Source organism: Neltuma alba, unplaced genomic scaffold (genome assembly GCF_004799145.2).
Source record: "Neltuma alba isolate B1F8T4 unplaced genomic scaffold, ASM479914v2 tig00006654_pilon, whole genome shotgun sequence".
In the NCBI taxonomy this organism is placed as follows: domain Eukaryota; kingdom Viridiplantae; phylum Streptophyta; class Magnoliopsida; order Fabales; family Fabaceae; genus Neltuma; species Neltuma alba.
This window is the reverse complement of record NW_021634532.1, coordinates 1-27,541: the sequence shown is the minus strand read 5'-3', so window position 1 is coordinate 27,541 and position 27,541 is coordinate 1. Positions and strand designations below refer to the sequence as shown.

Below are 27,541 nucleotides of genomic sequence, written 5' to 3'. Positions count from 1 at the left end.
GGAAGGAGAGAGAGTGTGAGTTGGAGACAATAAATATGGGTAAAATAGGAAATCAACACAAAAAAGTAGAGACAACTTTTAAGTGTCTCTTATATTTAGGAACATACTATAAGCATCAAATGTCTCTTATAATAAGAAACGGAGGGAGTAGTGTCTAGTACCCATTAGTATAGATTTCATTGTTTTTTTTTGTTAAAGTATAGGTATCTTCCTATTAGAGACAATCCCATTCGAGGTACTGTCAGGCTAAAAATGTACCTTAAAGCTAGTTTCATGAGCCTCACTAATTGACAAGTAATGAACGTTAACGGTTTGTTATTTTTGGCCTATCTTGACAACTTTATGTATAGCTTTACACTCAAAAACACTTTATGGTGCAGCACCCCTTATTGCAAATTTAGTTGTTAAAATTACATGTTAATCCTTACAGCCTTACACTTTTTTACACTTTCTTTGTCATTGTTGCAGATAGCCTACGGTAAAAGCCATTATTGTTTTCACGAGAGAAAAAATTAAATAAACATCAATGGAGAACCCAATACGCATCAAATTTGTACAGTATGCATATATAATGTCTAGTGTAACTCCACTAGCAATATTAACAAATCAACTAATAAAGCTCATATCTTGTAGCATTTAATCTAACATCATTACCTTTTTAGAAGTGAAAATGAGTAGAGAGAAAACATAGTATTTGATGCGACTAAAAAGAATAAAGTTAACAGTTGATAAATTTTTTTTATTTTTCGTCTTTTTAGAAAATTTATGTATATTTTTACATCCAAATAAACTTTCTGATGCCTAATACCTATTAGTGTTAATTATATTGTTAAAAATACACCTTAAAACTGATTTCATGAAGCCCACTAATGGACAAGTAACGGAAGTTAATGGTATTGTTATTTTTGCCCCATTTTAACAACTTTATGTATATTTTTGCATCTAAGGAAATTTTATAATGTCTAGTGTTGTAAACTTGATTGTTAAAATTGTACTTTAACCATTACAATTTTTACACTTTCTTTGTCCTTCTTGTAGAAAGCCTGCGGTAAAAGCTATTTTTGTGTCAGTGATAAACACCTCACTTTCATGAGAACAAATTTTAAATAAACATCAATGGAGAACCTAGTACGCATCAAATTTGTACAGTATGCTTATATCGTCTCTTGTGTAACTCAACTAGCAATATTAACAAATCAACTAATGAAGCTCATATCTTGGAGCATTTAATCTAACATCATTGCCTGTCCTCAATAATGATTCACAATCACTAGTCACTAATCTGTGTATAACTTATACGAAACATTAGGGGAAAATTCCATCAATGGAAAACCCTTCGCATAATTAATTACATTTACATGAGATGCCGAACCTGATGGAAAGCCCTATGTCTCATCCACTTTACTGCAGACCACTTTGTCCCAGAAAGTACCTCACATGCTTTATGAACGCTGTTTGGATCTCATTGTCCACTTAGTCCCTGAATAACACACCAACACATAAATATGTTACTCCCTCCGTTCCTTATTATAGAGATGTTTGATACTTATAGCATGTTCTTATATATAAGAGACACTTAAAAGTTGTCTCTACTTTTTTGTGTTGATTTCCTATTATACTCATATTTATTGTCTCCAACTCACACACTCTCTCCTTCCCACTTCTCTTTCTTTTAATAATTTAATTGTTCTCTTTCATGCTCTCTCTTCTTATTAATGAGGGCATTTTTGGGAAAAAAATTACACTTTTTACACATTGATTGTTTTTAACTAATTTTAAATATTTTTTTATCAACGTAATTTGGTTATTCGTCTCTTATAATAAGGAACGGAGGAAGTACTTATTTTCAATTATGAGGGTTACAATAATGAGATCACACACACAATTCACTTACATTCTGGTCAAATTGTGTCTGGTAGCACTTTAATTCATATTATTTAAATTCTCTTATACTATCACACAAAATGAAAATATTATATATAATTTTAAATTAGCATCCGTAAGTTAAATAATTGTCCATTATGTGATACCTGGTGTCTTCATCATTTTCCTTCCCTAACATAATGCCAAGCATGACATATTAAGGATATGCTTTTGCTGAACCAGCCACGGCATAGTTATAATCAATCTAAATCTTATATAGTAAACATGGCCAATTGAAAAAAAAAATCGCAAAAGTAAATGTTTATAGTGTATTTGGAGAGGTGGAGGAAAAAGAAAAAAGTAAAAAAAGGGGGCATGAATGTAAAATGTGAGCCTACAAACAATTATGTTTTATTTTTGTGTCTCTCTTTCCACATGCATCAATATATGAATGTGAAGGTAATTTGAATCACAATAGATACAATGAAATGAAATAGAAAGCTAAAAGGATTCAAGAAAAAATGCTGATGATAATCCAGAATAAGGCTGGAGAACATGAACTTGCAATATATGATTATTCCAGCAATATAAAATAACAAGAGGAGGAAAATTTTGAGGTACCTGTTAAAAGGACACTTTTTCTATATTGTGCAATGCCACGTTTGGCACGTAAAAGTTTTCGCTAATTTTAAGCTCCAAAAGATTTTTTTTTTTTTGGGTATTTGTTAGAAATAAGAACTCAGTCCTGCAGCTAATGGTGACACAATCATTCTGTTTGACTCAAAGCCGAATCACGGGGTGTTTGGGTAAGATCAAAACCATAGTTTCAGAAGTACTTTTATGGTATACGATGTAAATATGTGGAGTAGTTTGCCTCGATTTGCGAAAAAGTATTTCTGAAAAGTGCTTCAAAAATAACCAACAAAACAACCAAAAAAGGAAGTAATAGCACAATCAGAATAATTAGTTGCTACCTATAAAACACATATATACCGTTACAATGGCTCTTGCTATTGTGTTCTATGTCCATGTTAGAGTTCATATTTCCTAGGCAGATCCCATTTCACTGTACCATCATCAATTTATTTATATAATAAAATCAACAGCAAATCACATTATCTGTAAGCTTGAATAATGTGACTCATTTTTCATAATTGCGCAGAAAATGTGTCCAGTTACTATTATATAACAAGCAAATATTGATACTAACCATACTCCAAAAAAGTACTGCATTTCCTTTAACAGGTTTCACAGATAGCCCTTTGACAATTTTCCCACCACAGTTACACTCATCTGAACCACCCTGCAATGCAATAATGTGTGTTAAAAACAGCCAGAGGATCCTCTTACAAAAGATTCTAATCAAAATTGTAGGTGATGCCAGCATATTAAGGCAGTCATTTTACCTGGTCATTAAATGTTTCAAATAGAAGGTAGAATCAAGATAAAATAATAATAGAAGTACAAATAATAAATTTTTATTAAAAAAAATACCTGATTGACTAACATAACTGGTTCAAACTATGATGAGATAATTTACTGAGGCGAATCAGACGATAACAAAAACATAGATTTCTCTTTTTGGGTGTAAAAAAGAAGCAGCCGTATTTAGTACCTTACAACTCGGGAGCAGGACATCTGGACATGAATAAGAGCCTTTCTTTATAAATATAACATATCACATTATAACCTTATAATAAAAGTACATCCAGAAAGTGTTAACAATTACATTCACAAGAATACTTTTGAGTCTAATCAAGTTTAGGATTTAGATTTTGGGCCCATCCTTTACACGAAGTCTAAGGTGAGCCACACTACTCCTGGATTATAAATATTGTGACTCCTTATAAGTTTTCTATATTATACATGGCTATAGATTTAAGGAGTCAACCAGACATTCATGAACAACGATTTTATCAACCGGAAACCACTATGTAGTAAAACGGCTTATCCATGTCAGTGACTCATTAGTTACAGACACTGAATATGACATGTAGTAAATTCCCCTGTTCTCGTCTCTTTCTTCCCTTTCTCCCTTCTCTATTTCTTGTCTATAGCATGAAACCATACCAGACTCCATATCTCATAAAGAAACGAACCTATATTGTGACACTTCAGGGTTTGCTACACATCTGCCTCATAACTATCATCTACTAATGACATATAAAATCAGCAAGATGAAAGACTTCAGGAAACAAGAAGTTGACCTTTGGGAAATATGTTTCACCACCCTCAACATTGTCGCTTAAATACATAAGCATTGTCGCTATTCGCTGCCCATTGTTTTTCAAGTCGTACTGTTGGGGAAGAAGAAAAGAATAAAAAGGCAGTTCTTATCATCACAAAATGGAAAAGACAGCAAGGAGGGGAATAAAACTCACAGTATCACTAAAATAGTCAAGATGGAGTTCGTAATACTGATTCTTCTCATACCTGTGATTCTGCAGATGTTAGCCTTGGTACCAGGAAAATCACTCCTTTTAGTGTGAAAAGAATGGAGGAAACAAAGTCATATCCTACCTCAAAATTTGCATTGGCTCTCCATTTTCAACTGGTACTTGAGCATATATTGAAATTCTTCTTTCAATTGCCTGGTGTGTTAGTTGAACATGTTTTATTAAAATTTTCAATTAATCCTCACCAGAAACAAAAGGTATTTCACCATTATACAAATCAATAACCAAATATGCAACACAATTGCAAGCATAGAGCAAAACTAACCAATGATTTTGAAGGCAGCTAAAATTTTCATATAATAATGAAAACACTAACCATCAAATGGTTGTGCCATGTTTCAGAAATTTAGCATGTCAATATGATAAATACATAGAAATCAGATGGTAGGTGGTGCATAGTAATATATAGAATGTGGCAATATATATAAATACAAGACAATAAGATCTTTCAAGTTATGCCATGTTTCAGAAATTTAGCAATTAACATTAACAATAGTATGACTTTATTTTTGAATGAAACCAAGTTATCTCAGTAAAAGGCCACAAATATTATATTAAATCTGAGGATCAGAATCACAAAGCAAAGTATTCTCCAAAACAAATTACAATCTAAACAACCACACACTGCATGCTATCCTCTCCATCCTCTATTACTTTCTACTCAAAAACAAAAAGAAAAAGAAAGAAAAGGTGGTAGGTGCGGAGCTCAAATTGATTTACAGGACATTAATTTGTTTGGGAAGTAAGAAGAAACTAATGCTTCCTGTAGAGCCTTAAACTCTCTTGTCAGTCCATCACTTAATGGTGTTCAATAAGCAAATCGTTCACTTATAATTGAATTACCATCTCAAGTATTAACTAACTTTTTGTAATCACATCCATGTCAAATTCATCAGTTCTTACAAGTTCCTTCTTTCCACATGCTTAAACTCTCAAGAATTTCGAAAATAACTTATCTATCACTAGGAACTAACGATGTAGTAAATTTAAAACAAAAATGTTGGTTGTCACTAATAATGGGAGACAATTCAGATAAAATACTAAACAAGAAAGCACACTAGTTAACAAACCTGCACCATTGGGTGTTTTCTATCTTTTGAACTTAGGAACATACCAGAGCTTGTCCTGCGTTTGGTGTCAACACCCTATGAAAGATGAAGGAAAATCAGATAAGGTGCAAGTTGGCAGGCTACAAACTACGATTCTTATTTGAAGGACACAGGCAGTAGAAAAGTTTATAGGCTCTAGAAACTCGTATGTAGAAAGAGTATAATCACTGCTTCATACATTTCCCCTTATTTTCTCTCCCTTTTCTCATACTCACTCAAAACTCATCATCAAGGTTCTTCAGATGTAAATGAGATAAGATCCTTCGGGATTCTGCAGTGTTTGCAAGTATTTTGACGTTTATAGTTGGAGATAAGTGCAATAATATTCAAAAACAAATTTCAATTTCTGCATCTTTTAGAAGAAAATATTTTTGGGTCATGTTAGAATAGTGTAGCGGAAGGTAACAGCTTTGATGTATATGAATGCTTCTATATATTTCAGAATCAATCGAACAAGTATATATATACAATAGGAGGATGAGAGGCCGACTATAATGGCCTGATTCTACGCGATCTCAATCACGCTCAAGTCGGAACCTACACAATCAAATAAAATCTTTCCTAAAACTTTCGATCATATCGCGAAATCTAATTTACAATTAATCCCCAAGATCCTATCTTATATTCTACACTCCCCCTCAAGTTAGAGCATAGATATTAATCATGCCCAACTTGCCTATGAGATATTTGAACTTATCACTTGTAAGGCCTTTTGTGAGAGTGTCAGCTGTCTGTTCTCTTGAAGGTATATATCTGAGATCAATTATACCAGCATCAATCTTTTCCCTTATGAAGTGTCTGTCTATTTCTACATGCTTCACTCGATCATGCTGAACTGGGTTATGAGAAATGTTGATTGCTGCCATATTATCTGAGTAAAGTCTAATAGGAAGATTCACCACCATTTGTAGTTCCTCCAATACTCATTTCACCCATATGCCTTCACAAATTCCACGAGTGATAGCTCTGAATTCGGCTTCAGCACTGCTTCTTGCTACTACATTCTACTTCTTACTTCGCCAAGTAACTAAGTTACCCCAAACAAAGGTGAAGTATCCAGACGTGGACTTTCTATCATCTTGATCACCTGCCTAATCAGCATCAGTAAACATCTTGACATTTCTTTGGCCAGATTTCTTGAATAGGAGTCCTTGTCCTGGTGAACCCTTTAAATACCTCAGGATTCTGTATACCTCGTTTAGATGCTTCTGTTTTGGATCATGAGTGTTGGGTCACGACGCTCACAGCAAAGGCAATGTCTGGTTTGGTGTGAGACAAGTATATCAACTTTCCCACCATCCGTTGATACCTCCCTATGTCAACAGCCTTTCCCAAGTCTTCATCATCCCCAATTTTATCAATCCATATGGGAGTATCACTTGGTCTGCAACCAAGCATTCTAGTTTCCTTTAGGAGGTCTAGTATATACTTTCTTTGTGAGATATAAATCCCTTGTTTTGACCTAGCCACCTCCATCCCTAGGAAATACTTCATTTCTTTGAGATCCTTGACCTGGAATTCTTCGTTTAGAGCTCCTTTGATCCGATCTATTTCGGTTGGGTCATTACCCGTGAGTACAATATCGTCTACGTAAACAGCAAGAATTGTGATTTTTCTGCTCATGTGTCTAAAGAACATAGTGTGATCGCTCTGCCCCTGTATGTATCCCTGTGCCTTAAGAGCATGGGTGAATCTTTCAAACCATGCTCTAGGAGATTGTTTCAGCCTATACAATGACTTCCTTAGCTTGCAAGCTTGGTTTTTCTGTTGTCCCGAGAACCCTGGGGGTAGCTTCATATATACTTCTTCCTTTAATTCGCCATTCAAGAAGGCATTTTTTACATCCATTTGATGTAACGGCCAATCTAAGTTAGCAGCTAAGGATAGGAGGATTCTGATGGTGTTTAGTTTTGCCACCGGAGCAAAAGTCTCTGTGTAGTCCATGCCATATACTTGAGAGAAACCCTGGGCCACAAGTCTTGCCTTGTACTTTTCAAGAGAGCCATCCGCATTGTATTTTAGGGTAAAAACCCACTTACATCCCACTGCCTTCTTTCCTTTGGGCAAATCAACCACATCCCAAGTGTCATTGCCCTTTAGGGCTTTCATCTCTTCCATAACAGCTTGTCTCCATTTTGGGTGAGCCAAAGCTTCATCTATGTTGTTTGGAATTCGAACATCATCTAGATGAGAGACAAACGCAGCATATTTAGATGTAAGGCCTTGATAGGAGACAAACCTTTCTATGGGATGCCTTGTACATGTTCTGGGGGGCTTTTTGATGGCGATTGGTAAGTCAAGTTCCTTTTGTATTTCCTTTGGAACTGCTTCCGGTTCTGATTCATGGCACTCTTCAAATGTTTGAGGAACATTACCTGCCTTGTGTCTCCGTGTATAGAATTGTATGTTCTCAAGAGTGTCTCCCCCTGACTAAGTGTTTCCCTTATTATCTCTAGGTACCTCTATTGGCACTTCCTCACTGGTAGGTTCCTCACTGGTGGGTTCCTCAAGGATTGGGGAAAAATCAAGAAGTTTAGGGTGTTCAGGGTCAAGGAGGGTTTCAGAGTTTGCTGTGGTTTTGGGGTCGGGGTCGGTGTCACTCTGAGATTCACTCCAAGACTCCCCCTGAATCGATGACCAGGAATAAAAGGGAATGGTTTCATGGAAGGTGACATCACAGGTGACATAAAGGCGTTTAGAAGTAGGGTCATAGCACTTATACCCCTTTTAGGTGCCAAAGTATCCCAGGAAGATGCAGTGAACAACTTTGGGATCGAGTTTGTGAGTGTGATGTAGATGGACATAGGTAGTGCAACCAAACACTCGCAAGGGTAGGGTATTTTCTAGGTAGGGGATGTTGTAATGAGTATGAAGGACTTGTAATGGCGTTTTATAGGACAAAGGTTTGCTAGGCATACGATTAATGAGAAAAGTGGCAGTGAGAACCGCATCATCCCAATGATATTTTGGTACATTGCTACTGAACATGATTGCTCTGGCTGTATCTAGGATGTGTCTATTTTTTCTCTCAGCGATACCGTTCTGTTGAGGACTATGAGGGCAAGTACTCTTGTGTAGGATGCCATGTTCCTTGAGAAAGGTGGAAAGGTTCTGATTGAAGTATTCAGTGCCATTATCTGTGTGTAATATTTGGATGTGTGTTTGAAACTGAGTATGAATCATGTGATAAAAATCAATGAACGTTTGGTGAACATCTGTTTTGTCTTTTAACAGAAACACCCAGCTCACTCGTGTGTGATCATCAATAAAGCTTATAAACCATTTAGAGTGTGTGCGATTCGAAGCTCTTGTAGGTCCCCACAAGTCACTATGGATTGTTGTGAATGGTTTTGAAGCACAATAAGGAACACTAGGAAAGGAGGTGCGATGGTGTTTTGCACGTTCATAGGCATCACAATAAAATTCAGAGCAATCTTTATTTGAGCAAATAGATAGAAACAATTGAGTCATAATGAAAATTAGGGTGTCCTAACCATTTGTGCCATAACTCCAAGTCACTAGTCCTAGGGAGAGACACTTTATTACAAGAAATAGTACGGTGATCAACACAATCATCCAGGTAGTAAAGATCGTCAAACTCTTTAGCAATGCCAATCGTCGTCCCCGTCAACAGATCCTGAAAGACACAATGAGTAGCAAAGAAATCAGCATGGCATCGTTCTTCCTGAGCAAGTTAACTAACAGATAATAAATTACATCGCAAGTTTGGAACATAAAGAACAGTATGTAAAGTAAGCGTGGCAGATACTTTAATGCTCCCTATACCAGCAACCGGGGAGTCAGAAGCGTCGGCAATATTAACAGGTGGTAAATTTTTTGTAGAAGTATATGAGGAGAGTAATGTAATATCATCAGTCATGTGATTAGATGCACCGGAATCAACAATCCAACATTATCCAGACTCATACCTCTAATAGTTGCCAATGCTTTAAAAAAATTACCTCGCTTAACCACAGTGGCCACGGGTTGTTTCCGTGACTGTTGACTGCCTTCTAATGCAGCAAGTCGTTCAAGAATTTTGCTCAGTTGATCTTCCTGGTGTCCTGAATTTAAGGATCCTGCATCCTCACCACGTGCCACTTCTGCCACATAACCTCGCCCGCGGCTTTTTCTGGGCTTCCAATCTCCAGGCTTCCCATGGAGGTCCCACAAGTGTCCTTAGTGTGACCCTGTTATGATAGTGTTCACACTGTGGTCTAGGCTTTGTGTTAACAGGACGATTGTCAGTGGAGCGAACACGAGTGCAGATGGTTCAATGGTGTGGGGCCGAGGTGCTGGGTCACCTTTTAACATGACTTTCTTCCTTGAGTCCTCACTACGTAGCATTGCAAAGGCGCCACGAACAGTGGGAAGGGGGTCCTGACTCAAAATGCGACCCCGAACATCATCAAAGGAGGGATTGAGTCCGGCCAATAGCTCAAATAGGCGCTCCTTTTCAACCTTCTTTCTATTGCTGGCCGCATGTGAAGCACAACATGGGTTATCATCACTAATAAGGTCCAGTTCTTGCCAAAGAGTAGTCTTAGCAAGGTAATAGTCACCTAAGGAGAGAGACCCTTGCTTCAGATCCCATAATTTGGTCTTGAGGTCAAATATCTAGGAAGCATTTTCTCCATCACCGTAAGCCCCACGAATCGCGTCCCACATTTCACATGCTGGAGACAGAAACATAAAACAGCGCTTGAGGGAGGGAGCCATCGCATTAACGAGCCACGAGCATACCATCGCGTCTTCGGCCTTCCACAGCTTCACAGCTTTGGCGTCAGACGATAGTGGAGTTGGTGCATCACTGGTGATATGGCCAAGCTTGCCGCGGCCTTCGAGGGCGAGTTTGATCGACTGGGCCCACTCTCGATAGTTCTCACCAGAGAGTTTCTCGGGCACAATGAGGACAGCCGAAGTCTCAAACACGGTGGACAGAGGCCGCGTCATGCCACTAGCAAAGGAGCCACCGAACACTCCCGACGTCGTGTGCGACTCAGACAGGGAGGTCGACTCCTTCTCACTACCAGAAGAATGGGTCATCGTTGCTATTGCCTATCAGCTAGCTTTGCTCTGATACCATGTAGCGGAAGGTAACAGCTTTGATGTATATGAATTCTTCTATATATTTCAGAATCAATCGAACAAGTATATATATACAATGGGAGGATGAGAGGCCGACTATGATGGCCTGATTCTACACGATCTCAATCACGCTCAAATCGGAACCTACACAATCAAATAAAATCTTTCCTAAAACTTTCGATCATATCGCGAAATCTAATTTACAATTAATCCCCAAGATCCTATCTTATACTCTACAAATAGCTATGCACCATAGCTACGACAGTGAAAATAAGGTGTGACCTAGCTATATTCCAACTGCTCCACTGGCTGAAATGTAAATCTATACATAGTTGTCGTATCTATAATAAAAGTTTCATATATTGTGCAGGGTAATGTCATCAATGATGCAGATTGTCTCCCTGTCAAACAAACTCAACATAGTGTCCTGTGGTTTCTCATAGTACTGCCCAAGGAAACATACTCAACATGCCTCATGCTACACGGCCCTAGTTTTAACATAAGAAATGTAAAGCCAACCTCATTTCTCACATCTAATGAATGGGGCATCATAGAAAACCACCAAAAGAATTATAGGCATCCATGTTCGTATCTGGATGTCTAGATAATGAAAACCAAAGTACCTTTCCCGTTTTGTCATCTATCACTCGTGAATTTTGAAGGTGAGGGTACCCTAAGGCCTTAAGATACTCACATTCCTGTAAAAGAAAATTAGCTTCAATTTCAGTATAAATGGCCTTGCAAAGTTGCAACTATCAACGACTTTATGCAGAAGCTAAATTTGTCAAAATTTATTAGTACTGATGTTATTGTTGTATAAGTCATGAACTTTTCTTGTCTGGTATCCATAAGAAGACATTAAATGGGGTTGCTAAACAAAACAACACATCCTACAGTACTTTATAGTTCGAACCTAACAGTAACACATGAGAAGTAGCATAGAAAGATCCACCAAAATTATATTTTATCAGGAGAAACTGAAATACGTATAGATGAATGAGAAAGTGAAATATGGTGACAGCCAATGCTTTTTACTATTTGTTAGAACTGATTTAAAATAAACCGACTCAGCTAGCCATGCTAAAACATCCATATAGGTGTTGCCAAAGGAAAAAAGAAAAATATAAACTTGGCCATAATCTTGGTCCTCTATTTTATAAAATGAGCCAAGTCCACCATGTTAATACAAAGAATTTGGAAATCATAAAGAAGCCATACCTCCATGCTTAGGAAGTTACGCAGTAAAATAATTCTCGGAGACCAGCTAAGAACTTCAGGTTTGACCTACAACCAGAATTAGGATCACAGGAGATTAACCAAAATCAAGTTTTTGTCATGTAAATCAACTCTACTCCCACAACAATGAGAAATGACCTGAATATACAACAAATTTGAGAAAGAGTATAAACTAATTAAAAGCTAAAATAAACAGGGAGACAAGTTCGATTAGTTTTAGCATGGCAAATCATTACATTAAAATGCAAGGAAGATAATGGTAAAAAAGAACTCAAATGATTCAGTCGATACATCAGCATGATACGCATCATCATATGTTAGTATTAGTAATATACTAACATAGAAGCTCATTTACATTGATAAAGAAATAACTTATTATATTTTAATAACAAAGGGCAATCATGAGCAAGTGGTGTTTTGGACTTTATTTGGCCAAACAAAACAAAAAAGACATTAAAGTAACAAATATCATAATGTACAGTCTCAACATATTAAATTGTTAACAAAGAGAACACAGGATTGACGGTTCTAGAACAGTCTGAATTATCCAAAAGAAAATGTATAATTACCGCTTTGAAAATGACAGTATATCTATATATGTCCAAATGAGAATTAGGGAATACGAAGAAAATTCTCTTACTAGTGTCTACGGGGGGGGAACAAAAATGCTTCCAACAGTTGCACTAGCTTTTTACTGTATCAGAGGTCCAAAGTTCTACAGACTGAAAAACTTTCAAACAGGAATAATAACTTCAGATACTCCTCCGATCCTTAATATAGGACCAATTGTTAAGTTGATTTTAGTTTTAAATATAAGACCCATTTATCATATTTGTCAATTTTCTCTAAATTATCCTTATGGATACTCCCTAAACCATAATCAAGTAGAAAAAGAAGAAGGAGTATTAAGAAAGATGATTATGATATTTTAGGAAGAATGTGTCATTTTTCTTATCATTAACTAACTTACCTAACTTCCTTAATTTAATCAAATTAGTTAAATGGATTTTATATTAAGGACCGGAGGAGTTTTTTTTTTGGGGAGGGGGGGGAAGAAATCTGCATACATATCCAGGACGTAAGATTTCTGCTTCCTTGTCATTTTTCAAAGATGGAATACCTGAAAAATCAGAGAATATAAATTTAAAAATATGCAAAGAAAGAGTTCTAATAACCAAAGGGCTGCATACAACCTGCATATATTAAAATCATGAAAAATGATTTCAAATGAATAGTAGTGCAATGCCTCCACCGATTTTTTTTTTTTTTTAAAGAAAGGCATCGTTATTGTTGACATCTTCTATCGTATCTAGTATTTACACATATTGTAACTGGAAGATTATAATAAGAAGTTTATCTCTCCTGGCATGGAAGATAAATACATTATTTAGTCACTTTATTGTGCATTGAGTGTGTCCAGTAAACTTAAACGTTTCCTCAGCCATTAAGTTCAAGGGCTTTGGGCATGACAAGGAGGAAAAACTGCTTTTGCAGATTTCTGTGTTAGCAGGCTTGTTATCTTCATAACTAGAACGGAATGTTAGTCTTTGAAGGACCTAGTCAGACTTATTCAACCTATAGTGTTGAAGCATTTGCAGAGGCCTTAGCCTCCATTGGGATCATAAATCCAATATAATGCGACTTTTTAAGACTACTTGGAATTAGCATAGCAGTGTTTAAAATCCTTGGAAGCATTTTCTTGTCTGGATTGTTTCTTGGTTATTGAAACAACACCTCTACTATAAATCTTTCTGACATGACGGGCCGTTTGTTTCTGGTTTTTGTTTTCTTTTTCTCAAAACAATTTTATAAAATTATTTTTTAAAACAAGTTTTTAAAAAAAAAATTTTGGATAATAATTTTTAAAAGTTATGTTTGAAAAAAATTATAAAAAAAAACTTGATAGATGATAGTTGTCGTTAACAGTGGTAGATGGTGGATAGTAGGTAAGAAGATAAGAAGATTTCTTAAAATTTTTAAAAATAAAAAGCATAAAAATAAAAACAAGAAAACATATAAAAGTTTTGGTTTTTTAGTTTTTAAAAACATGTTCCTGTTTTTTGTTTTTTAAAACAATAAACTAAAAACAAATTACTAAACAACTTTTGTTGTTTTTTCTATTTTTAAAAGCAAAAAATTGTTTTCAAAATAAGAAACCAAACAGGCCTTACATCTCTTGTATTTATCCCTAGCTAACTAGTTGTCGCATTAAAATTGGGAATGAGTTTGGATGCTCATCAAGATTGATGAGCACCCAATGCTCATCGAATCCGATATGAACGATCGAGATTTAGTTTTATTTTTATTTTTATTTTTTTAAAATAATTATTTTAATAGGTATAGAATAAAAAAATAAAGATAATCTCTTAATTATTATTTTTTAAAAAATAAATTTTTTCTATTTTAAAATAATTATTTAAAAATATTAAATTTGAACGGTCTAGATTGTTCATTAAGTGATGAGCACCGGTGATGAGTACCAAAACCGGACCCTATAAAGATGACTGACAGTTTCAGACCACAAATCGCTCCACCGCGAACCCGAGACATGCTCATTTCCCATGAGAATAATCAAAACCATCCGCAAAAAATTTGAAAGAAAAAAACAAAAAATCAGACACCAGGAAAAAGTAAGTAAAATTGCTATCTCAGTTCCATTCAAACAAACAGGGAAGGACAAACATTTCAATATTTATAACCACAATGTGACGATGGAATGTCTATATATGTAACAAAACAGAACAATTTCAACATCTTCGAAATTTCTTAAGCCCCAGTGTTGCATAATATGAGTGCAAATGTTTACCATGTGAGTCTTCCAGTTGTCGTAAAAGGCCAATTGAGAGACGGAACCTGCAATTCAATAAAAGAAAACAATCCATTCATATGATTGCATTATGCCAAGCTTTTTTGAAATTGCCAATGAGTAATCCACTATTTCTGTTATCAGCTCCACTAGTGGAAGATATCATTCTCCCTTTTTCTTGAAAAAAAAAAGGGTTGGAACTTTCATTCTGTTCTTAGAAGCTGATAAGTTTCCCATGAAGGCAAGACAGACGAGTCTCCAGAAGGACAAATTCCACTGGTTCATATTGTAGGATGCATTCGGACTTTAAGTGGGTTCGGTCTTCACCTCTCTCGTTGTTTTGCTCAAATTTTTAGGTGGACAAGAGCAAAATCAGGAAAATTTTATTATAGGGGAACAGGGTTGCGGGCTCATCTAGTGGGTTCTTTCTTTCTTTTGTGTTAGTAAGTTCTTATGTCTTCTTGATCACCTTCACAAAACAAATAAAACAAAATGTACTGTTTCTCGTTTGCTAAAAACACAACATGAAACTCAACTTGAAAATTACGCGCAAAAGTCAAACCAAACAACCCAAATTCATGCAAGCATATCAGTTTTCTTGTCCTTTTGTCATTACCGATGATCAAGCCGACGGTGACGAATGAGAGAATCCCAAAGATGAACTTCATGGTGGTAGGAACACTGAACTACTTGCCGGTGAAGAGACAAAAAGAAAATAAATGAAGAGTGAAAGAAACAAATATACTGATTCAATGCATGGACAACGTAATACGTCGCTTAAGAACACGAAGAAACAGCATTGATGTCCCATTGTTTGTGAAGAGTCAATTGATTTCTCTTCTTTCTTTCACTTTCAAACTTTGATTTGTTTTCGGTGAAGAATCATACTTCTATGCCAGTATTTAATCCCGTCGTACGCCAACGGATTTGTTATTGAATTATTTAATGATTTATCCCCTCTTACAGTTGTACTTTCACAGGTCAAATTTTTTTGTTTTTAAAATTCAACAGAAAAACACTTTTATTTTTATTTTTGAATTTTCTAGGAGTATAACCCTGTTATATAATAAAGGGTTAATATAAATTTTGATCCTTCAAATTTGTCCTCATTTTAGTTTTGGTCCCTCAAGTTTCGAATCATATGTTTTGGTCTAGCAAATTTTCTTTTATTTAAAACATTAGTCTCTATAATCTATTAAAAACTTATACCATTTTGCCTTTAAGGGACTAAATCCTATGGTTTGAAACTTGAGGAACTAAAACCAAAATGAGTGCAAATTTGAGGGACCAAAGATTATATTAATCCTATAATAAAATATAAACTGCATCAAAATTAAAATAAATTATAAAAATTTTAATTTTATTCAAATTAGATATATCTGATTGCTCGTGAAGAGTCAATTTATTAAAAAAAAATTGATTACCTATGTTTTAAAAAACAGATTAAATATGTAAGCTTTTAATAAAATTAAAAGTGCATAATTGATTTTTTTATGAGAAATTTATTTATGTTATAGAGAAGATTTACATAATTTTAGTAAATTTGTTAAGTTTATCTTAGGTTTCAGGGGGGAAAAAAAAGAAAAGAAAGAAACTGCGTAAATATATCAAAACTCAAAATGATTATTATATATAATTTACTCAAAAAAAAAAATCGTCCTTCGAGTGTTTGGATTGTGTGGTCCAAAAATGGCTTTAAATAATAAAAAACATTTTAAGAAAATTTGTTTGGCTTATGAATTTTTGTGAGAATCTGTGTAAGAATATCAATTTATGTCATTATAAAACGTAAATATGTTTTGATGTGATTTTGTAATAAATACGCAAGAATATGGAAAAATGAATTACCATAGTTTAATGGGAGAATTTCATTTAAATCCCATGTAACTCTAAAAGTTCACTGTACCCTTTTGAGGATAAAATGAAACTAATTTCTAGAGCGAAAAGACAATAACAACATTGCAAAGCAAGAAAGAAAAGTGAATTTATAAGTAGAATACATAAATTTACAGTTAAGATAAAGTTGTTTATAACTAGTGTAAGGTTGTTTACAAGTGAAACAAATATTCACAATAAGTCAAGGAGTTAAAATTCACAAGCGAAATATGAGAATTTTCAAGAATTCAGAAACGAAATATGAGAATTTACAACTAAGATAATACTATTCATAAGAGTAATAAGACCATTTCTAAGTGGAGTAAGGCCATCTACTATTGGAGCTAATATTCACAAAGTCAAGGAGATTTGGGGGATGCTAGGAGGTCGTTAGGGATTAAATGAGATGCTCGAGTCTTTAAGATTGAGAACAAGGTAATTAAACATCTACATGGTACGATTTTAATTCCCGAATTTATCTTTTCTGACAAGGCTTTCAACAAGATTAGGAAGCCATATGAATTGAGCCTAATGCGGAAGATTATGAGCTGGCCGTTTTAGGAGGTCCTTGGATGATCTCTGACTACTATGTGATTGTCCAAAAATGGACACCCAAATTTGATCCTAAGACTGAAGCTCTTGAAGGAGTCTTAGTTTGGATTCGTTTTCTAGATTTAGCTCTGGAATATTATGAGGAGGAGATACTTGAAGCTGTGGGGAATCAAGTAGATTGAAGTAGACTGTTGCTACTGGTTTAATTTGTAGAAATTAAGAAAATTAATTGAATTAGTTATTTGTTACAAATGTGTATTGATCTCCCTAAACTTTCGTTTTTAATCATGTGTATCAGGTGATTGGAATCATCCTTAGTAAAAACCCTTTACAATCAATAGGGATAATTTGGATTAAAAAAATGAGAAACAAATTAATTGAGAGTTTATATTTAGGACTATTTAATTATAAATTAGCTATTATATTAAAGACAGAAATTTGTAGATAAGAAAGAGTGATCAGTGGGGTTCTAGAGGCTAAAGAATTGGGCAGTGAGGAGAATTTTAGAAGAAGCTTGGGACTTGGGGTATCACCAAGTTCTGCTGCAAGTGGATTCAGTGAACCTCACTAGAACTTTAAAAGGAAAACGCATTGAATCTGGTTTCACCACAAGTTTGCTTCAGAGCATTTTTGAGCTTCTTGAAAGAGTGGGAGGAGAAGATTTGTCCAATCAAGAGACATGTGAATAGTTGTGCTGAGAGCTTGGCGAAGATTAGTTACAAAATATAAGAGTCAAACTTGCTTTTGGAAGTGATAAGGCTGTCCATGGGAAATCTGGCTTTGGATTGATTGAGAATGGAACCAAAAGTAGAACAGGATAGGTTGTGTGTGTGTGTGTGGCTTTGGCCACATTTTGTGATAAAAAAAAAAAAGTAAGAGCAAAACATAGTACTATTCCAAAATTTTATATGAAATATTGAGTATTGATTCCATTATTTTACCTAGGGGTGCAAAAACCTGGTGATCCGGTCCAGTCCAACCCAAAGTGGTCCGAACCTATCCATTCAGTCTAAATAAACTATATAATGAAATTAGACTAAACTGGACCAGTTGGTCGAACTGGACTGGGTTTCAGACCAAGCAATCAAACCACCTGGATTGGTCCAGTCTAGTCGAGGTGAATTTTTACTTTTCAATAATTTTAATTTAGATGTTACCTTTAATTTTTTTTAATATTTTTAGATATTTTGATATATTTATGATGAAGTCTTAATATTTTAGGATGGGTTTTATATGATTGTAAGTATTTTTTGTTGTTTTAAATTGTATTTATCATGATAAACTCTTGCTTCTCATAAAGAAAAAATAAGAGGGCCTTTTATGCGTTAAACTGATAGCCTTTTCTTGCCACAACAAAATAAGAGGGCCTGATTTCATTCACAAGACCTAAATATCAAAACAAGCATAAAAAGCATCTTCTTGATAATTTCTAACGTCAAACCAAATATACATCAAATCTGTACAGTATGCTTATACCATGTCTAATTTAACTCCACAAGCAATATTAACAAATCAACTAATAAAGCTCTCATCATGGAGCATTTTATCTAACTTCACTTGCATGTTATCAAGAATTATTCACAATCACTAATCTGTGTATAACTATACACAACTTAAAGGGAAAATTTCATCAATGGAGAACCCTCTGTATAATTTATTATACTCATATGACACGCTGAACCTGATGGAAGGCCCTCTGTCTCATCCACTTTACTGCAGACCACTTTGTTCCAGAAAGTACCTCACATGCTTTATGAACGCTATTCCGATCTGATTGCCCACTTAGTCCCTGAATAACTCAGCAACACATAAATATGTTACCTATCTTCAGTCATAAGGTTTACAAAATATGAGATCACACTTACAATTCCCTTAAATTATTGTTTAATCTTACTTGGAAAAACTCTAATTCATAGAACTTAAATTCCTTTAAACCATTATAGAGTATAGAGTCCTCTCTTCAAAAAGAATAGAGGAAAACAAAGTAGAACACTTAGTGAAGTTATTGAATGTGAATTTTGGTTGCTAATTTATTTTTTAAAAAAATGGTTACCAATAGAGTACAATGATACCATGCAATCTATGTAGTCGACTTCACCTAGTGGGGTAATGCTTATTGTTGTTATTGTTGTTATATCACAAAAATTATATATAATTTGAAATTAGCATATGCTAAACCAGCCATGGCATGGTTGCAGCCAATCTAAATCCTCCATATTCAAAAAACTAAACACGGTCAATAAAAAAAATCACAAAAGTAAATGTCAATAATGTGAATTTGGAGGTGTGGAAGAAAAAAAAGTTAAAAAAGGGCATGAAAATAAAATGAGTCCACAAACGATTATTTTATATTTCTGTGTTTCTCTTTCTTTTTTTTTTTTTTGACCTGAGTGTCTCTCTTTCCACGCGCATGAATATATGAATGTAAAGGTAATTTGAATCACAATGGATAAAAGGAAATGAAATGGAACGCTAAAATGATCCAAGAAAAAAATGCTGATGGTAATCCATAACAAGGCTGGAGGACATGGACTTGCAACGTGTGATTATTGCAGCACTATATAAAATAACAAGAAAAAGAGGAAAATTTTGAGGTACTTGTTAAAAAGTAACTTTTTCTACCTTGTGCAAAACATTGAATGATTTGTATATTGCCACATTTGACGTATAAAATTTTTTGCTAATTTTACTAACAAGCTATTAGTTAAGATGCCAAGTGGTCTCGTTCCTATAAAAAAATAATAAGTTCAAATTCCAAAAAATGTATTTATTGGGAGGGCTTTAATTTCGACAGAAATTAGTCTCAAACGCAAAGTGATTTAAGGATACTTTAACTTGCACAAAAAAAAAAAATCGCTAATTCTAAGCTCCAAGTGATTTTTTTTTTTTTGGGTTGTTGCTAGAAATAATAACTCAGTTCTGCAGCTAATGATGACACAATAATTCCCTTGACCCAACGGATTCTATCTTTCAAAAATAACCAACAAAACTTCCAAAAATGGAAGTAATAGCACAGTTATAATAACTAGTTGCTACCTACAAACCACATCAATACTGCGACAATGTCTCTAGCTGTTGTGTTGTGTGTTAATTTTAGTGTCCATGTTTTGTAGGCAGATCCTATAGATAATAAAATCTACAGAAAATCACATTATTTGTAAGCTTGAATAATGGGACTCATTTTTTCCTAGTTGCATGGAAAAATGTGTCTAGTTGCTCTTATATAACAAGCTAAGCAAAATATGGATACTAACCATACTCCAGAAAAGTACTGCATTTCCTTTTATAGGTTTCACAGATAGCCCTTCGACGATTTTCCCACCACAGTTACACTCACCTGAACCACCCTGCAATGCATTTACGTGCGTTAGTAACAGCCATAGTATCCTCCTACAAAATATTCCAATCAAAATTTGAGGTGATGCCAGCATATTACAGCAGTCATCTTACCAGCTCATTATATGTTAGAATCAAGATAAAATATCAATAATAAAAGGAGTAATAATTTTTTTATTGAAAAACAAAGATTGATTAACATAACTGTTTTGTTCTATGATGAGATAATTTAATGAGATGAATCAGATTGTAACAAAAACATAAATGCTCAATACCTAATTGGTTTGGTAACAAAGAAACGTAATTGGTACTTTACAACTTAGGAGCAGGACATCTGGACATGATTAAGAACCTTTGTTCTATAACTGTAACATATGGCTCAACCTTATAATAAAAGTATATCCAAAAAGTGTCAGCAATAACATTCACACCAACACTTTGAGTCTAATCACGTTTTAGAATAAGACTGTGAGCCCGGCTTTAAACAGTCTAAGATGAACCACATCTCCCATAGCTTATTATGCGACTTCTCATAAATTTTTTGTATTATTATTGATATAGATTTAAGGAGTCAACCAGACATTCATGAACAATGATTTCATCAACCAGAAACCAGTATCCAAAATTCTGGAGCTCATGAAGCACTGCCAAAAGATGACTCGAGCAAAAAGGCTTGTGACCAGTGAATGAATTGAGATAATAGTTTAAGGGTTAATTGTTAATTAAACCGAGGTCAACTAGGGGTCAAGCGAGTCATTTAGAATAATATAATTTAATTAAAAACATATGCATATATAATTTTGAAAAGAGTAATATTTAAATGGAAGGGCATTAATTCAAGAGTAATTAGAAGATTCATATATAAACCATACATAATTTAACAAAAGGGAGTTAATATAGCGCAAATATGATGAACTGCTATTTTAAGCACAATAAAGCAAGGAAAAAAGATATACTCCTCCGGTCCTAAATATAAGACTCCTTTTGTAGTGTAAATAAGATAAGACAGGGGCCTTATATTTAGAACCGGAAGAGTACAATTTAACTCACTCAACCAGCCCAAAACTCATAGCCGAACGGGCCAAGGAGCTGGTTCATTGGTATGACCCCCAAAACGGGTTGGGTTTTCATACTACGTGTCAGTCAAACATTAGTAACAGACACTGAATGTGGCAAAGTAGTAAATTCCTCTGTTCTTGTCACTCTCTTCCCTCTTTCCCTTCTCCATTTCTTGTCCAGATTATGAAACCACATCAGACTCCTTATCTCATATAGAAAGGAACCTATATTTATGATACTCTAGGGTCAAGCTGCACATCTGCTTCGTAACTATCATCTAATAATGACATATAAAATAAGCAAAATGATGGACCTCAAGAAACAAAAAGTTCACCTTTGGGAAATATGTTTCACCACCCTCAGCATCGTCACTTAGATACATAAGCATTGTTGCTATTCGCTGCCCACCATTTTTGAAATTGTGCTATTGTGGAAGAAGAAAAGAACAGAAAGGTGCAAATGGTTTGATTAAAGTCATTTCAACGCAATTATTGTCATCACAAAATGGAAAAGACAGCAAGGAGGGGAATAAAGCTCACAGTATCAGTAAAATAGTCAAAATGGGTTTCGTAAAACTGATTCTCCTCATATCTGTGATTCTGCACATGTTAGCCTTGGTACCAGGAAAATCATCACCTTTTGTTTGAAAAGAATGAAGGAAATAAAGTCATGTCCCACCTCAAAATTTGAAGTGGCTCTCCATTTTCAACTGGCACTTGAGCATATATTGAAATTCTTCTTTCAATTTCCTGGGCGTGTTAATTGAACATGTTTTATCAATATGTTCAATTAATCCTCACAAAAAACAAAAGGCTTTTAACTATACAAATCAATAACCAAATATGCAACACAATTGCAAGCATAGAGCAAAACTGACCAATAATTTTGAAGGAAACTAAAAGTTTCATATAATAAAACACTAATCATCATTAAAAAAAAAAATGGTGCACAAGAAGAAAAGCATGTCAATAGGATAAATACATAGAAATCAGATTGTAGGTCATGCACAGTAGTACATGGAATGGGGCAAAAACAAAATTAAAAAGAAAAAAAAAGACAGTAAGGTCACTCCAGTTTGAGCTTTGTTTCAGAAATTTAGCAATTTACATTAACAGGAGTATGACTTTATTTTTTAATGAAACCAAGTTATCTCAGTAAAAGGCCACAAATATTATATTAAATTTGAGGATCAAAATAATAAAACTAAGTATTCTCGGGAACAAGTTACAATCTAAACAATCACACACTGCTTGTTGTCCTCTCCATCCTCTATTACTTTCTACTCAAAAAGAAGAAGTAACAGAAAGAAAAGGTGGCAGGTGCGCAGCTCAAATTGATTTACAGGACATTAATCTGTTTGGGAAGTAAGAAGAAACTAATGCATCGAGCCTTTTCCTCTCTTGATTGTCCATCACTTAATGGTGTTGAATAAGCAAATCCTTCCCTTATAATTGAAATTAACCTCTTTTGTTAGAATCACATCAATGTCAAATTCATCAGTTCTTACAAGTTCCTTGTTTCAACTCTCAAAATATTTGAAAATAACTTCTCAATCACTAGGAAGAAACGATGGATGAATTGAAAAACAAAAATGTTGGGTTTCAATAATAACGGGAGGCAATTAAGATAAAAGACTAAACAAGAAAGTATACGTGTGAACAAACTTACCTGCACCATTGGGTGTAGTCTATCTTTCGAACTCAGGAACATGCCAGAGCTTGTTCTGCCTTTGCTGTCAACACTCTATGAAAGATGAAGGAAAATCAGATATGGTGCAAGTTGGCAGGGTACAAACTGCTATTCTAATTTGAAGGACACAGACAATAGAGAAGTTGATAGGCTATAAATAATCATCTGTAGAAGGAGGATAATCACTGCTTCAAATATTTTTCTGATTTTCTCTCCTTTTTCTCAAACTCTCTCAAAACTCATCATCAAGATTTTCTTGAGATGTAAAGAAGGAAAGATCCTTTGGTGTTCTGCAGTGTTGGGTGGTCTCAGTTTCTGCACCTTTTAGAAGAAAATATGGTCGTTTTGGGTCACGTTAGAATAGCTACGCACCCTAGTTACGACCGTGAAAGTGAAGTGTCACCTACTAAATTCCAACTGCACTAGTGGCTGAAATGTAAACTTATACGTAGACGTTGTATTTATGGGGGAAAAAACTAACTCTATACATGCAATAATTGAGAATGTCATTAATGATGCAGATTATCTCACTGTGAAACAAAAGGTTCTCTTTTCTTTTATTTCTAGCTCCAGATCTTTTAAGAGCGAGGAAAGGAAGGAAAACCCTTTTTTTAAGTGGCATTTGACTTTCCAATCATAGTGTCCTATGGTTTCTTAGGGTACTGCCCAGGGAAACATACTCAACATGCCTCATGCTGCATGAAAAGCTAACCGCATTTCTCACATCTAACGAACGAGGCATCGTAGAAAACCACCAAAAGAACTACAGGCATCCAAGTTCATATTTTGGATGTCTAGATAATGAGAATCAGTCAAAATAAAAACCAATGTACCTTTCCTGTTTTTCCATCTATCACTCGTGAACTTTGAAGGCCAGGGTACCCTAAAGCCTTGAGATACTCACATTCCTGTAAAAGAAAGCTAACTTCAATTTCAGTATAGATGGCCTTGCAAAGCTCTAACGATCAACAGCTTTATTTAGAAGCTATATTTATTAAAACTTATTGGTAGTAATCTTATTGTTCTATAAGTCATGATTGTTTCTCATCTCACATCCACAAGACGACCTTAGATGGGTTTGCTAAACAAAACAACACATCCTACACTACGTCACAGTTCAAACCTAGCAGCACCACATGAGAAATACCAGAATATCAGGAGAAATTAAAATATCAGAACTAATATAAACTTGGCCATAATCTTGGTCCTCTGGTTTATAAAATGATCCCAAATCCACCATGTTAATAGAGTTGAGCAAGCATGAAGTGTCATACCTCCATGCTTAGGAAGTTACGTAGTAAAATAATCCGTGGAGACCAGCTAAGAACTTCAGGTTTGATCTACAACCACAATTATGGTCACAGAAACATAGTCAAGATCAAGTATTTGCAAGCAAATCAACTCTACTCTCACAACAATGAGAAATGACCTGAACAAAAAACCAAATTTGAGATTGAGAGTAGAAACCAATTAAAAACTAGAATAAACTGAGAGGCAAGTTCAATTAATTTTAGCATAGCAATTTATTACGCTGAAAAAAAAATAAAAAAGATAATAAAAAGGAACTCAAATGCATTCAATCTATACATCAACACAACAAGAATCATCATGTACTAATAATATACTAACCTAAAGTTCATTTACATTGATAAAGAAATAACTTGCTATAATTTAATAACATGGGGCAATCACGACCAAATGGTGTTTTGGACCTTATTTGACCCCCAAAAAAAAAAATCACAAGACATTAAAGTAAGAAATATCATAACATATAATTTTGACATATTAAATTGTTAACAAAGAGAGCATATGGTTGATGATGATTCTAGAACAATTTGAATTATCCAAAATAAATTATATAATTACCACTTTGAAAATGACAATCTATCAATATATGTCCAAACGAGAATTGAGGAATGTGAAGAAAATTCTCTTACTGGTGTCCAGACAAAAAACTTCAAAAATACTTGCAACAGTTAGACGGGCCTTTTACTTTATCTGAGGTAAGAAGTTCTTTCAGGGATACTGAAAAACTTTCAAACAAGAACACTAGATTCAGGTATTAAGAGTTTTGGGGGGGGGGGGGGGACAAAACAGAGAAATTTACATACATATCTGAGACGTAAGATTTCTGCTTCCTTGTCATTCTTCCGAAATGGAATACCGAAAAATCACAAGATATAAATTTAAAAAAAAAATGAAAGGAAAGGGTTCTAATCATGAGGGGCTTCATACAAGGTACATATATCAAAATCAAGAAAAGTGGTTTCAAATGAATAGTAGCTCAATGGCTCCACCAATTTTTTTTTTGACGTCTTTTATAGTATTTACACATTCTAACAGTAATAATATAATAAGAAGCCTATTTCTTATTGTATGGAAGATAAATACATTATTTAGGCGCTTTTTTTTTTTTTTGGCTATGCATAAGTATCCTCGTATTACAAGCAATTATATTCGAAGCATTGTCAGTTACTAAATATAGGCGCCTCTCTAGCAAACTTAAAACCACAAATCATTCCATTGGAAACCTGAGATATGCTCATTTTCCGTAAGAACAATCAAAATCATTCCCAAAAAATTTGGGGAAAAAAAATCTGACACTAGGAAAAGGCGAGTAAAATTCCACTTGAACAAACAGGGTAGGACAAACATTTCAACAGTTATAATAAAACAGGGCAGTTTCACATCTTCAAAAATTCTTAAGCCCATTGCTACATAATATGAGTGCAAATTTTTACCAAGTGAGTCTTCCGGTTGTCGTAAAAGTGCCAATTGAGAGATAGAACCTGTCATTCAAGAAAAGAAGACAATCCATTTATATGATTGCATCATGCCAATATCATGATTTTTTATTATCATCTCTACATCAAATTGGAAGATATCATTTTCCCTTTTTCTTTGGGGAAAAAAAAATGTCGGCACTTTTATTGTTTCCTGGAAGCTGATAAGTTTTCCATGAAGGTAAGAGAGACAAGTTTCTAAAAGAAAAGATTCCCCAGTACTGGCTGCTTGATATTGTTGGATGCAGTGGGACTTCACTTTCATTCTTCTGTTCAAATATTTTGGTGGATAAGAACAAAACAGCAAAATTAAGGGTTAAGGTGCATCTAAAGCCTGAAATATTTTATCGATGCAAGATGGACGTTAAAGTATTTTGTGGTATTTTTGAAGTATGTTTTTAAGTGCAGTACATTTGAAGTATTTTTTATACATCCAACATTCTAACATCTTTTATTTTTAGGTACATCCAACATTTTAAATATATTTTTTTATTTTAACGTTGGATACCAAAAAATATTTCAAAATACTAAACACATTTAGAAAATATTCAGATACTGAAAGCCATCAAGTGGGATCCACTTCTTTTTCTCTCTTTTTTGGTCTTTTCTTTTTCTTTCTTCCAATACATTGTTTCTCACTCTTACAGTGAACAATACTGCAGATAAATCAGAATGTTAGGAAGCTATCATGACTTCTTGATCACCTTCACAAAACAAACAAAACAAAATGTAGTATTTCTCGTTTGCTAAAAATACAACATGAAGCTCAACCTGAAAATTACATGCAAAAGTAACAACAATGACCAAACAACCCAAATTCAAATGAGCATATATAATTTTGATATTCCTTTTTTCATTACCGATGATCAAGCCGACGGTGGCAAATGAGAGAAGCCCAAAGACGAACTTCATGGTGATGGGAACCATGAACTACTTGCCGGTGAAGAGACAGAGAGAAAAAGAAGAATGAAAGAGAAGTGAAAGAAACAAATACAATGATGGCCTTCAAGAACACGAAGAAACAACATTGGTGGCCCATTGCTTGTGAAGAGTCGATTGATTTCTTTTCTCTCTTTCACTTTCAAGCTTTGATTTGTTTTCGGTGATGCCATTTTTAATCCCGTCGAACGCCAACGGATTTTGTGATGAATATTTTTCGCTACTTTTACAGTTGTACTTCCACACGTCATAGTTTCTTTTCTTTTTTTTTCTTTTTGAAAAAATTTCCTTCAAAAAGTATTTTAATTTATTTTTGTTTTAAATTTTCTAGGAGTATAACTTTTTATAAAAATAAAATTAAATTGACCAATAAAGGGGAAGGAGCTAATCCCCACGACAGAATTTGTGAATCTCGTTGGAAAATCTTTTATATTTATTTTTAAATTTTAGGAGTCTAACCTTTTTTATAAAAATAAAAGTAAATTGCATCAAAATTAAATTAAAGTATAAGTTGGTCCAGTAGGTGTATATGAAAAGATTGTTAATGGAATATCTGTTTATAAGTATTTCCTAAACTTGAAGGCACATCAACTATAGTGAGTTTTCAAACTCAAATCATCTAAAGTTTTGACAAGCATTTCACCTAAAGTTTACACAACAAAAAACAAAACAATTATAATTGAAATTTAATATTATTAACATTAGATAGATTTAATTGTTGTACGTAAAACATTGATATATGTTTAAAGC

At 34.3% G+C, this 27,541-nt stretch overlaps 2 protein-coding genes across 2 annotated transcripts; both read right to left on the bottom strand.

The window, feature by feature from the left end:
- Positions 1-1,462: 1,462 nt before the first annotated feature.
- LOC114750844 (prolyl 4-hydroxylase 1-like) lies at positions 1,463-15,226 on the bottom strand. The gene is made up of 12 exons (XM_028939479.1): positions 15,175-15,226; positions 14,559-14,605; positions 14,421-14,472; positions 12,820-12,872; positions 11,735-11,800; positions 11,140-11,214; positions 5,390-5,464; positions 4,384-4,454; positions 4,245-4,296; positions 4,071-4,160; positions 3,074-3,166; positions 1,463-1,480 (listed from the first exon to the last, which is right to left on the bottom strand). Exons 1-12 carry the CDS (start codon positions 15,224-15,226, stop codon positions 1,463-1,465), a joined length of 744 nt encoding a protein of 247 aa, XP_028795312.1.
- A 3,422-nt stretch (positions 15,227-18,648) lies between these two features.
- LOC114750847 (prolyl 4-hydroxylase 1-like) lies at positions 18,649-26,779 on the bottom strand. The gene is made up of 11 exons (XM_028939482.1): positions 26,713-26,779; positions 25,747-25,858; positions 25,181-25,238; positions 24,344-24,409; positions 23,903-23,977; positions 23,049-23,123; positions 22,059-22,129; positions 21,920-21,971; positions 21,715-21,804; positions 20,240-20,332; positions 18,649-18,774 (listed from the first exon to the last, which is right to left on the bottom strand). The coding sequence occupies exons 1-11, from the start codon at positions 26,777-26,779 to the stop codon at positions 18,649-18,651; spliced, it is 885 nt and encodes a 294-aa protein (XP_028795315.1).
- Between the last annotated feature and the right edge of the window lie 762 nt (positions 26,780-27,541).